Source organism: Rhinolophus ferrumequinum, chromosome 23 (assembly GCF_004115265.2).
Source record: "Rhinolophus ferrumequinum isolate MPI-CBG mRhiFer1 chromosome 23, mRhiFer1_v1.p, whole genome shotgun sequence".
NCBI lineage: Eukaryota > Metazoa > Chordata > Mammalia > Chiroptera > Rhinolophidae > Rhinolophus > Rhinolophus ferrumequinum.
Genome location: NC_046306.1, coordinates 22,534,890 through 22,548,370, shown reverse-complemented (window position 1 = coordinate 22,548,370; position 13,481 = coordinate 22,534,890). Strand labels below are relative to the sequence as shown.

Below are 13,481 nucleotides of genomic sequence, written 5' to 3'. Positions count from 1 at the left end.
AACAGATGGTCTTCCAGCCTGAGAGAAACTTCCAGGGTGTCACCCTCCCCCAACTCCCCAGGCCCCTTCACGTTGGACCAGCTGGTCTATCCTTCCTGTTCAAAGTCAGAGCCACAAGAATGGGGAAGGGAGTGGAGTTGGGGTTTGGGGGGGTGTGGGTGGAAATGGAGGCTGGGAAAAGTAGTCTGTGTTCTGGGTCCTCAGACACTCTGGGGGCCAGCGTGGTCTCTCCCCTACCCCCCACCCCTGATCTCTGGCCGTTTCCAGCTCTCTTCTCTGCCCCTCCTCTGTGCCCTGCCTTAGCTCAGCCCTGTCATTTCAGGCCTGGACCAAACCCCAGCCTCTCCTGGCTTTCCTCCAAGCCAGCCTCCAGAGCAAGCTTTTTAAGCCACTGAGCTTATCACATCACCACTGATTCTGGGATATAATTCATATTTAGAATAAAATATGAACTCTTCAGTCCAGAATTTGATGCCCTTCACAATTCTAGACTTTTTATGCCTCTGCCCGTGAAAACCCTCCCCACCAGGCCATCAAACCACTGGCCGTTCCCCTAAAAGGCCATGTCTTCTCATGCTTCTATGCCTTTGCTTCGACTGGTTCTTCCACCTTGAATGCCCTTCCACCTCCTGCGTGACTCCAAATGCCTACCCATCCTTTAAAACTGAGACCAAATGCTTCTTCCTCCAGCAAGTCTTCCCTGACGCCCTTCCCCAGCTAAAGTTACCCATCTGTTTTCTGGGTTCCACAGCCTCTTTAGTGCATCTATTTCAGCTCTTACCTTGTCTCTCTGCCATGGGACTGTGAGACGCTTAAGGGCACAGGACGTGGCACAAAGCAAGTGGACAAAATATGCTTGCTACGTGAATGAATGATTCTGGCTACAGGGATCCTCATGTGGGGGGTAGGCAGGGGTCCAGAGAATGGAAGATACAGGGAGACAAATTTCTGCTCATCATAGAAACACAATCCATCTGGAGCATCTCAGAAGCCAAAGACCCTGCTTCAAGAGGTGGGGACTCCCTATCGTGGAAGTGTGTGAGCAAAGGGTGTAAACGCATGGCGCTGGAAATCGCTAGAGGAATTCCATCATTGGATGGGAGTGTTAGACGGAGGAGCCTTTGCATTTCTTGAATCAGCTTCTGAGAGAACAGCCCTCTTCCCCATCCCAGCTGCCAATCCCAAACTGTGTCATGGTGAGGGTGTGTCTACACCTACCATTGGTGCTGGGAGGACCAAGGATGGGTAGGAGAGCCCTAAATGGGATGTTTGCAGCCACATTTTCAAGGGAGAGTTTGGATCCTAGAACATTAGCTCTGAAAGGATCTCCAGAGTCATCAAGCCCATCATATGGAGGAACTGAGGTTCAGGGAGGGCCGCACCATTGCTGAGACTGGGGTACTCATTGGGGAAACTCTGGGTATCAGCTGATCCCAAATTCCAGGGAGCACTGTGGTTCCTCCCTTGGGCTGGCAACACACAGTTGAATACGGTTGGCCTCCAAACAATATTCTGAATGCCAGCACTTCATATCTGGGAAATCCCTGGTTCCCCAATTTTGGATTCAAACAATAGGGTCACTAAATCTGTTGGGATTTTCTCCTCTGGTTTTTGGGGGGATCACATCTAGAGAAGCCCTCTCTGGTTTCAACAAAGGTTATGCCTGCCCCATGAATCAGAAATTGGGGGTCCAGGGGGTCAATATCTGTGACTGCAATAGTCAGGGGTGGAGCTGTTGGGCAAGGCACCAAGAGAGGAAATCAGACCCAGAGGTCTGTGTGGACTGGTCCCTTGTCACCAGTAGGTACAGTTGCAAAGTATCTTCTCATCCATTTAATTCTCATAGCTACTTTGGGAGGGATTAGCTAGGGCTCAGAAAGGGTCTTATTCAAGATAACACAATAAATAAGAAGCAAAGTCAGGAATTGAACTCAGGACTTCAGGATCCCTTCCATACCCCCTTCCTGGGTTACCAGAGTTCCATTCAGTTAAACAGACTTTCGATCATGAACACATTCATTCATTCATTCAGCTAACACAGATTGAGCACTGACTGTGTGCTAAAAACGGAGAGTACAACTGTTAGCAAGCTGACCTAGCATCCTCACAGAGTTCACCGTCTGGGGGAGACGGATGCATAACCAGGCACTTACAACCCACTGTGACACGTGCTGGGTTGGAGGGCAACCTGCGAGAGGCCTCGTAGCCCAGGTGGAGGGTGGTCAGCAGAGGCTTCCTGGAGGAAGTTATGCTTATAAGCTGAGCCTTGAAAGAAAAGTCTCATATGCCAGGGCCTTCCCTGTGCCCTGTGGGGAGAACTGGGCACTCAGGTGGGGTTGGGAACAGGCCAGGAAGCTGCTGGTGGCAACAGAACTGGGGGCTGGCACCAGGGCCTGTCCCCGAAGGAACCTACGTGTGGGCGAACATTATGGCATATGGGGAGAGGCAGAGTTGCCTAATAGAGTGTGAGCCTTGAGGCCAGGCTTGCTGGGCTTGAATCTTGGTTCCACTGCTTCCGAGCTGTGTGACCGTTTGAGTCTCAGTTTCCTCATCTATCAAATGGGATAATAGGGCTACGGTAGGTTTAGGGCACTATAAGGTGTCAGGAGCCCTGCGAATAAAGCAGGCCCCGAGATGCTGGAGCAATAATGATGCTGAGAAAGCTGTATTCAGCGCCGAGTTTGTGTTAAGGCTTTAATCTAAAGAGTCCATTAGGCGCCCCCAACAACCACCCCAGGAAGTTGTCCTTTCAAAATGCTCATTTCACAGTTGAGGTACGAGGCTCCGTGCAGTGAGTGACGCCCAGAGCTACACGCAGCCGCACTTGCCCTTGGCGCTGGCTGGGGACCAAGGGTCGGGTTGGGAGTGGGCGCCTAAGCACCGCGTCCCTCGGCAGGTACCTGCGCGCCATGTACCTGGGACTCCAGAGCCGCTGGCGCGGGGAGCGGCTGCGGCGCCACTTCTACTGGCGGATGCTGTTCGAGAGCGCCGACGTGAACATGCTGCGCCTGCTGGAGACCTTCCTGCGCAGCGCGCCGCAGCTCGTGCTGCAGCTCAGCCTCTTGGTGCACCGAGGCGGCCAGCCCGACCTGCTGCCCGGTGAGCCCCGCCCCCACCGGCTCCCCGCCCGGGACTCTGGGGATGCCCTGCGCCCCTACCGCCCCCTCCCCGGGGTCACTCCCCTTCAGTCAGTAGTCAGTATTCTTACTGTCCCACGTGTCCACTCCCCCTGCTTCGGGCCACCTGGAGATATCCTGTGTACCCCATTACACGGATCCACTCACTGTCAGGGTTTTGGAGGCTCTGCCCCTGCTACTCTCCCATCCAAGTACCAACCAGGCCCCACCCTGCTTAGCTTCCGAGATCAGAGGAGATCCGGCGCGTTCAGGGTGGTATGTCCGTAGACAACCCCTTCTACTTTCACCACCCTCCAGGCCTCTGGAGACCCGGCTAACTTCCCCTTCTGTGACCCACTTAACCTCAGTGTTAGGAGACCTGGCCCCTCCTTGCTTCCTCTCAGGCCCCCTGTGGGATTCTCCTTCCTGTCCTCCCCCCTTTCTTCATTGTCAGGGAAGACCAGACCCCATTTCTGCCAAGTCCAAAGAGGCTCAGACCCTCCCCTGTCCGCTTCCTTCTCCAAACTGTCCCAATCCCAGCCTGCATCTCCCGGAGATCTCCTGCCTCACAGACCTGACCAATCCATCAGTTTCCAGAGCCCTATCCATCTATCTCACTGCTCTTCATTCCCCCCATACCCCCTCCCAGGCCTAGTCCTGGTCCCCATGCACTCAGCCCCGCCGTGCCTGTTCCCTAACTCCAGCAGACCAGGCCAAGCCCTTCCCTGTCAGAGAAAAATCACATCCCCATTCTCCCTGGAGCTCCCCATGTCCTCTCACCCAAACTCTGTCCAGCCCACCCTCAATGTCTTGAAAGACTCTGTCACCACCTACAGGCCCCCTGGGGATCCCTTGCCCACGATACTGGGCCCCAGTCAAAACTCCCCACCCTAGATTTTCTGCCCGTCGCCTTAGCTGTGCTCAGCGTGGCTATCTCTCTCCATACCCCAGCCTCATTCTGGTGACCTATAGCTTCTAACAGTCCTCTCCTGGCTCCTCCATGCCCTAATTGTGACGACCCCCACCCCTTCACCTCCTTTTCTACTCCCAGAGTCCTAGACCCTAATTTCCCACCCTCCTACCAAGACCCCTGAACCCTAACAGCTCCATACTAGAGACCTGGACCTGACCTGTCTGGAGACCCAAATCACCCACCTGCCTCTCCCTTTATGCTCCCACCCTTGCAGAAGGCTCCATCCAGTCTTCCCCCATCACTGCTCTTGAAGACCACCCACTCAGACCCTCCTCACACCCTGCCTGATTTATACACCTTTCCCTCACACCTCCTCGGAGCCTAGCTCCTGATCAGGAACCCTCCCCTCTACCCAGACCCCGACCCAGACCCACCCCTAACCCAGCCTGCCCCACCCCCACCCTGTCTCTGCAGCCCTCTCCACCTCTGCTTCACTTGTGTCCCTGGCCTGGACGCTGGCCTCCTACCAGAAGGTGCTGCGGGACTCACGGGATGACAAGCGTCCGCTGTCCTACAAGGGAGCGGTAGTCCAGGTGTTGTGGCACCTGTTCACTATCGCAGCCCGCAGCCTGGCCTTCGCGCTCTTCGCCAGCGTCTACAAGCTCTACTTCGGCATCTTCATTGTGGCCCACTGGTGTATCATGACCTTCTGGGTCATCCAGGGAGAGACGGACTTCTGCATGTCCAAGTGGGAAGAGATCATTTACAACATGGTGGTGGGCATCATCTATATCTTCTGCTGGTTCAACGTCAAGGAGGGCCGCAGCCGCCGCCGCATGGCCCTCTACTACTGCATTGTCCTGCTGGAGAACGCCGCGCTCACCGGCTTCTGGTACTCCAGCCGCAACTTCTCCACTGACTTCCACTCGCTCATCCTGGTCTGTGTGGTGGCGTCCAGCTTTGCGCTGGGCATATTCTTCATGTGTGTCTACTACTGTCTCTTGCACCCCAATGGGCCCATGCTGGGTCCCCAGGCACCTGGCTGCATCTGCCCTGAGGCCTCAGAGCCCTGTGGCCCACCCGCCGACGCTGTCACAAGTCCCCCGAGGTCTCTGCCAAGGACTACAGGCACCGAGCGGGAAGGGGCCTCAGTGGGGGGAGAGCGTGCAGGGACCCCCACGCCACCTGTCTTCCAGGTGCGGCCTGGCCTGCCTCCCACACCAGTGGCTCGCACCTTTCGGACAGAGGGGCCTGTCATTCGGATTGACCTGCCTCGTAAGAAGTACCCCGCGTGGGATGCTCATTTTATTGACCGCCGGCTTCGGAAGACCATTCTGGCGCTGGAGTACTCCTCACCTGTCACACCCCGGGTGCAGTACCGGAGTGTGGGGACCTCCCAGGAGCTGCTGGAGTATGAGACCACAGTGTAGGCCACAGTCTCCCCGCCAAAAAGGGATGGGCTTTGCAGGCCTCATCAACCACAGTTTTGAGCCTGGAATTTCAGGGCCACCGGCTAAGGGGGGAGTGGATCTGGATCTGTTGGTCCAAGGGTAGAGTGGCCCCCTTGGGTTCTTTCAGGGGAGTGGGCAGCCTTGTGGAGGCCCCAGCCCTAAGCCCTGTTTTCAGCCCTGTGGCCCATTTCCTAATCCCCCCTTGAAACAGGGCCCAGGGAATCAACTGGTGCTACACTCCTCCGGAGCTGCCTGCCCGTCTTTCATGAAGGCCTCCATTACCGCTTCTGGTGCTGGGGACCCCACACCCTCTCCCCTGCCTGGACTTGCCCACGTGTCACTGCTGGTAGACCTGTCAGAGCAGGAGCACTGTCTGGGGTCCATGACTGAGGAGGCCCTGTGCTCCTGAGGGGCTGTTGGGGGTGGGCTACCTCTGGGGGGAGCACATCTCTGAGGATGGAGGAGGCTGTGGAAGATGTGGGGTGAGGTGGGAGCATCTGTACACAAGTGGGTACAGTTCCTATGGGGTCCAAGGTCAGGAGCCTGGGCAAGAGAGGGATTAAAGGAGGGAGCTGGGCTGGGGTAGGGAGTTAGGGGTGGGGGGCTGACAGTGCTTGAGCTGGACAGAAGGAAGGACCCGGAGACATCTGAGAGGTTCAGGCTGGCCGAAGCAGGAAGGGGTAGCAGATATGCTCCCTCTAGCAGGAGCATAGAGAATGTTCCCCAAGTAAACTCCTCCAGAGACACCCTTATTGTGGGCTCTATTCTGGATGAGGTTCCAGACACCTCAGGTGAAATGTTTCCAGGAGCCTTTCTTTGTTCTAGATGAGCATATCGAACATTTCTTCTAGACAAAGGTCTTGAACACAACAGATAAAATGTCTAGGAAGATACTCTGGGCTCAATTATAGGTGAAGTTCTAGCACATGTAGCAGAGGAACTGTTCTAGAGAGACATTCTTAGTTCTGGATTAAATTCTAGAACACTTAGCTGATAAAATGTCCTAAGGAGGCACTGATCTGGATTTTCTTATGAGGGTGCGTGTACTGGAGCCCTGCTGCTCTGCTCTGGGGGAGTCTAGCTCCTGATGTGGTGGTGGAGGGGCCTCTAGAGTGGAGTGGAACGTTCTAGGAATAGGTACTCCAGTTCTAGACTCCCGGGGTTCTACATAGTAGTTCTGTGCCCCTGTCTGCCTTGGTCCACAGCCATCTTCCCAAGAGGAAATTTTCTCAAAACCCCTGATACATTTCAACTGCCAATTGGTTTCCAGCTAGAAAAAAATGAGCTCTGGGGGCATGACATAAATCTTGGCGCTCAGCCACGCGGAAGATATGGTTCCCTGGGGCGGCGGCTGGAAAACGGCTTGGTTTTGCCCAACCCTCCAGCGCCTGTGGTCCATTCCCATGGCCCAAACATCCCAGGACACCCACGAGACCACTTGCACGGGGCCCCTCCTCTCCACTTTGGATAGCCGTCCTGGACAGGGTGGGGGAATGTGGGAGGAGGCAGTGCTGTGGGGTAGGACACAGATGCTAAGCAGAGCTTGGAACAGCCCCCACCACGTCCTCACACCCTCCCGTCACTAAGGTGCATTCACCACAAGGGCACAGTAGGTGATGTTAAGGACAGATGCAGACCTGGGCTGGGGGTGAGGTGGACCACGAGAATCCTAGACTATGCAAATTAGGGGAGCACTTAGCCCTCTCTGGTTCGGCCTTCCTTGGGTTATAGATGGGAATCCGAGGCCCAGAGTGGCAGTTAGCCTCACAAGGTCCCAGATTCCTGGCTGTCCTGTCAGCTAGTGATAGGTGATAGTGAGTTTCCTGAGGATGCAGGGAGAGGGCCACACTCAGGATACAGGGGGACCCCAAAGGCTGAGCGGAAAGAAGCACACACCTACACACATGTAAGCACACATCACCCCCGTGACACAGTCACCTCACCCCTGGCACACAGCTGCAATGGTGTGTTCATCCCTCCCACCAACGCACAAAGAATGCTTTTCCCTCTCTTCTACGTCCCTGATCCCCAAGGAGCCTCAGAAACCAGGCCTCAGGGTGATGGGTGGTGGGGAGCCCGAGGCTGACCCAGACCCCTCGGTGGCTTCACCCATCCTTGTTCTCTGCCCAAATCACTTTTCAGAGACCGAACTCCATGGCTCGTTACACACAGATCACAGCCCTTTGTGAGACAGGAGCATTTAGGATGTGGACCCAGATCTACCCGACTATTTCTCCAGGGCTGACCATGCCAGTTTTCACCCCATGTTGTTTCACCTAAACTTTCCCCTGCTTGCAACTTCCCTACAAAAGAGGTGTTATTAACCCATCTGATGGAGGAGGAAACTAAGTTTCAGAGAGGTAACATGAGGGTCACCCTTGGCAGGTTATTTTACTCCCCAGCGTCATAGAATGGCCTGTCTGGCTGCCCCATTCTTCAGCATCCTAAAAGGAAAAGATAAAAATATCCTCCCTGGGAGCTGGGAGTCCTTCCAGCTCCAGGAGACACCCAGAGAACCAGGGAATAGGACAGAGCTGGCAGGCTGAGGGGTAGCGTGAGGCTCTCGTGGAGGCGTGGCCAGTTTGTGGACCTTACTCCATTCCCACCCCCGACATCTTCTCCATCCCACAAAACCTTCCTTCGCAACCTCTGCCTGTGGACATCTGAGCAGCAGAAATGGCTGTCAGAGAGGGCTGCAGGCATCTCTTGCTTCTCACCCTCAGGAAAGAGCTTAGCCCCTTAAGGACCCCCCTGAACCCACACACACCCAGGAGCTCAGGACCCCATCCGTCCCAGGCCTGAGGTCCCCTGTCCTGGGTTCTACTTCATCTGGTCCCTGCCAGTCCCCTTGTTTCAGTGGGATAGAGGAGTCGGAGTAGAGAAGGGCACCACCCCATCTGAGCTGTTGTTTTGTTTTCATTTCACGACACAGTCTACCTCAGCCGGTCTCTCTTCCCCACCAGAATCGGAGCCCTGGATCTCTGACTCCTGCTCCTCATTCCCTGCCTCCCACCTCAGTCTGGTTGCTCAGTCCTTCACAGAATCCCTACAGGGTCCTTACAGTGAGAGAAGGCTCCAGAACCACAACCCAGTGGGATTCTTGGGGCCACCTGCCCTCCACACCCACTGTAAAGGAGAAAAAGAGAGGCCCAGAGAGGGCAGGGGACATGCCCGAGATCACACAGAAAGTCAATGGCAGAGTTAGGCTTTTCCTGAAGGTTAGAGGTAATTGGGTCTCTCTTAATCTTGCCGGGAACAGAAGAGGAGAAGATACTCTGGGTACCCAATATGCCAGGCTCTGCCCTGCCCTCAGTGTTTCCATCCCCAGGAGACCAGTGTCCTCATTCCCAGGGCAGACTTCTGCTTCCCGATTTTCTTGAACTGATTTCACAGGCTCCTCACTGTGCTCCCTAAACCTCCAGGCACCACACACCCCTCATCGCACCTCCATGCACTGATGTACCACGTGCCTTGTAACTGTCACCCCTGGTTGAACAGCACAGACCTCCACCCCCCCCCAACAGGGGGCTCCCCAACAAGGAAGGCTTTCTTGGTCCCCTCCTCTCATCTGCCTCATCCTTGCGTCTTCCCAAAGTCTGCCTTAGCCCCAGTGACCTCCCTGCTACACTTGTGTCCCACAGAGGTATGTCACTGATGAGAGTTGGGGAAGGCAGAGGGCAGGGAGGGCAAGGCCTGGGGAATGTCCAGGTCTCAGGCTGAGGACCGAGGGGGCTGGCAGCATCCAGGGGAAGTCTTCCCTGGCAGCCCCAGTGCCCTCCTAGGGGCTGAAGTTCCTCAGGTCCTTCCCTTGGAGCTCACCTGGGCTAGGAGTTGACAGAAGCCTCAGGCAGTGGAGAGGTTTTCTGGGGCAGGGTGCAAGGGTTGCAAATTCAAATGCTTTCAGGTAATGAAAATGAGAGATGTGGAGGCGCTAAATGATACGGAGTGGGGGGGACTCTGGCCAATAGGAGCGGACATACCCTGCCCACAGGCACTAACATTCACATTAAAAAAAAAAAAAACAACCCACGCTGGCCAAGCTAAACACTCATATTTGGGCCATGAGCCACCAGTTTGAGACCTCTGGTTCAGAATGAGAAGGTTCTTGAAAGCCCTGCAGAGTCTGGACAACCCTCTGGGGAAGTCAGGGACAGAGGCGTTGGCTCCCTCTGAGACACTAAACCCCACCACCTAGCCACCTGAGAACTGGCCCCACTACCCTCTCAGTTGAAAAGAGGAAGGAGGTCTGGGTATCCCAGGCTCCCTGATTTGGGAACCACCATCTGATAAGAGCGACAGGCCCCTCCAGTGCCTGAGGCAGCTAGTTTAGGTGTTGGGTCTTCTCTAGTTTGGGGGTCCCTGGTTAGGAGGAACCTGCATTGAGAGGGGAAAGAGTCCAGGTACAGGAGGAAGACTGAAAGCCAGAACTCAACTGCCCCCATCCTTTGCTGGGCCCTGCCAATCTTTGGCACCTGTTTCCCAGGTAAAGCTGGAGATGGGGGACGGGGTGGGGGGACGAGCTATCAATTTCTGTATTAAAGTGCTTTGTGATGTCTCAATGAAAGGGACTGAGTGCCAAGCCATGAGGGCCGCAGTAGGGATGGGGCCTGAGTACCCCCTTCCCAACCAGAGAGGCTTCTGAGACCCTGGGGCTGGAGGGAAAAGGGACTATGTGCCATTATGTTTGGGGAGGAGCGAGGTCATTCCTGGGGTTTTGGTTGCTACATGCAGATACAGGCAAGGGGAGGAAAAGCAGGAAATTGTTCAAGTGGGAGAGGAAGGCTCCGTCTCAGATGGCCTGGTTCCTGGAGGCAGAAAGTTCCTCCACCCTTCCCTTCTCACTGCAAGGAGGGGGCAGCCCTTTCCCCAGCAGTCCTGGCTTTCATTCTATGCACACTCGTTGTAAGGGCACTCCCAGGCCAGGCTGAAGGGGTAGGGGGTACTTGCAATAATCCCAGACAAATAGCCTGACAAAAGGGGGCGAGAAAGGCATCAGGTGGGACATGGATATTCCTCTAGCTCCCTCTCACCCAAATCCCAGAATCCAAACCAGGCCTGTCTCTACTGAGCTAAACCACCAAATTTGGAGGGGCCTCATACACAGAGCCTGGAACCCTTGGTTTTCCAAACCAGTTATAAATAGCTGGAACGGACCCAAATGATTCCCGGTGCCCCTCTTATTATTTTCACCCTGAGGATCCTAGAGTTTGGGAGATTTTTCTCCCAAACAAGCCTCAATTCTTGAAGTATAATTAATTTTTCCATATTAAATCAACTCAAGCTGAGCTTCTGAGTGAGGCCTGCCAAGGCCTCAAGTTAGCTTCTAGGGCTTGAGAGTGGGGGAATATTTGTGTTCTGTTGGTGTTTACACAATTCTCGAGAGCACTGGTGGGCCCCCATTCCTGCCTTCGCAACCCTCAGGACCTGGGACCCCAAGGTGGGAATCAGCGTTGTAATCACCCAGCGTAGTGTTTCACTGAAGGGGAAGGCTCAGAGAGCCAGCCAGCCCAAGGTCACACAGCGAGTTGGTGTCAGGGTGGGACCAGAGCCCAGGTCCTTCAGGGTGCCACAGGAACACCCCAAGCCCTAATGCCCGCACTCCACTTTTTCCTACTCCAGGAACCACTAGCCATGCCTGAGAGGGGCTACTATCCCCCCCTCAGCACAATTCCGGGTGATTCTCCCCTCTAGGTTCTTCTCTCTTCCCTCCCAAACCAGCCCCCATCCCTGCCCATTTGTTTCCTATTCCTGTCCCACCTCCTGGTATTTACTACATCTGTGCCATCCTCAGTCCCCCACCCCAACTAACCCCTCTGCGCATCCCCCAGGAGAGGGAGGTGGCCCCAAGCTGGGGCTTCTGTACTGAGACTCTTTTGTACACCACAAACTTTTTGTATATTTTTAATTTTGCTGCGACATGAGCTATTAAAAGTCATTTCAGTACATGCTGTTTGTGTCCTATTGTTTTGGCTGTACTGGGCTAGAGAAGGGAGATAAAGGAGGGAGCAGAAAGGAAGGATACCCTTTGCCACAGTCCCTGTGGCTCCTTTAAGAGGCAAAAACATTTAGCTGGGATTGGCTAGGACATTACACAAAGCTCCCTGTTGATTGGACGGACAAAGCCTCAATCAATCAACCAGAATCTTGCCACCAAAGGTTTTAAGGATTATCTCCAAACTCTGTTTTACAGATAAGGAAAAAAAGAGAGAGAGAAAGAGAGCAGGTGGGTACAGATCTGCCAGAGGTCAGAAAATGAGTCCATGACAATATCTGGACCCAGACAAGTTCTAAAACAAATATTTACTGAGTACCTAGTATATGAGGCGTGATCATAAAATACGGTAAGTGTTTAAAAAATTCATTACAGTAAAAGTCACATTGCCATTAATCCCCCTCAAAATGTTTCCCCTCACATTGAACATACATCCCATCATTCTTGCCACTTTCTGAAGCAGTTCTGGAAGTCCTCTTTTGTGAGTCTTTAGTTGCGCTGTCATGGCTGCCTCGATGTCCTGAATCGATTCAAAACATTTATTTACCTTTCATGGCCGTTTTGACTTTGGGGAAGAGCCAGAAGTCACACGGTGCCAGATCTGGTGAATAAGGTGGATGAGGACACGCCATAATGTTTTTATTTGACAGAAATTGCCAAACGAGAAACGATGTGTGACATGAGGCGTTGTCACGATGGAGGATGAAGTAAAGACACTCACAAAAGAGGACATCCAGAATTGCTTCTGAAAGTGACAAGAACGATGGGATAAGTGTGTTCTAAGCGAGGGGGAGTATTTTGCGGGGGATTAATGGCCGTGTGTCTTTTACTGTAATAAAAATTTTAAATGTAAACATTCACTGTATTTTTCGATCACTATGCCAGGCACTTTTCTAGGCACAGTGAAGAGAAATAACACAGGCATGGTCCTGCCTTCACTATTCTAGACAATTGTCCTTGAAAATCTCTCTGCCTCAGGGGGTTTCCACCTTCTAATCCAGTGATTCTCAAACTTCAAAGTGCATCAGAAACACTTGGGGTAGAGGGGGTTTGTTTTAAATGCAGATTTCCATCTCCATAACCTGCTGGTGGATAGAGCATGCCTGGGAATCTGCATTTAGAAGATTCTGGTGCAAGGGGTCTGAGGACCTCACTTTGAGACCACTGCTTTAATTCATCCTCCCACAAATCTGATTCATGACATTTCCTTGCTTTAGCACCCCCCATGGCTCCCCAGGGCCTTCAGAATAAAGGTCAAACCCTTGTGATCACTTTTCACAGTCTGAGCCCAAAATACCTCTTGAGCTGCATCTCCAACATTACCCTGCCCAGCCCTCCTACAGTCTCCAAACCACCCAACTTCCTGTTTCTGTGAGACTCTCCCAGTTGCCAGCCAACGGCCTTTCTCACCATTCTTTCATGCATGTAGAGCCCCCATCCCAAGTACTCAGGGAACATAGCCCCCTACCTGGCGCCAAAAGGCAAGTCATCATGGGTCTAACACAGTGGTTCTCAAAGTGTGGTCTCCAGACCAGCAGCACCAGGGAACTTGTTAGAAATGCTAATTCTTAGGCCCCACCCCAGACCTACTGAATCAGCCGCTGTTGGGTGGGGAGCAGCATGTTTTTATAAGCCTTCCAGGTGATTTTGATGCACACCCAAGTTTGAGAACCATTGGTCCAAGATAATTTCCATAACCAAGGATTGGTGGGATTAGGAGCTTGTGACCCAATGCTTTAAGGCAGAGACCACTACATCCCCCCTAGTTTCCATGCTTCCCTTTCCCCCACTCTTTTTGGCTTATAAACAACAGAAATTTATTTCTCACAGTTCTGTAGGCTGGAAGTCCACGATCAGGGTGCCAAAATGGTTGAGTTATGGTCAGAGCCCTCTTTTCAGTTGCAGACTGCTGACTTCTCATTATAGCTTCACGTGGCAAAGAGCAGAGAGAGTCCCCCTTTTCCTATAAACAAATTTTTAGCTGGGCACATGTCCACCCAGAATAAAAG

General features: G+C 53.5%; 1 protein-coding gene across 1 annotated transcript in view; it reads left to right on the top strand.

Annotated features, from left to right (window-relative positions):
* XKR7 (XK related 7) overlaps window positions 1-11,413 on the top strand; it is a 31,176-nt gene extending 19,763 nt beyond the window's left edge. The window contains exons 2-3 of the mRNA XM_033094992.1: window positions 2,897-3,099; window positions 4,504-11,413. Coding sequence (XP_032950883.1) covers window positions 2,897-3,099; window positions 4,504-5,459 — 1,159 coding nt within the window. The 3' untranslated portion in view covers window positions 5,460-11,413. The remainder of the gene's footprint in view (window positions 1-2,896; window positions 3,100-4,503) is intronic.
* The last annotated feature ends 2,068 nt before the right edge of the window (window positions 11,414-13,481 follow it).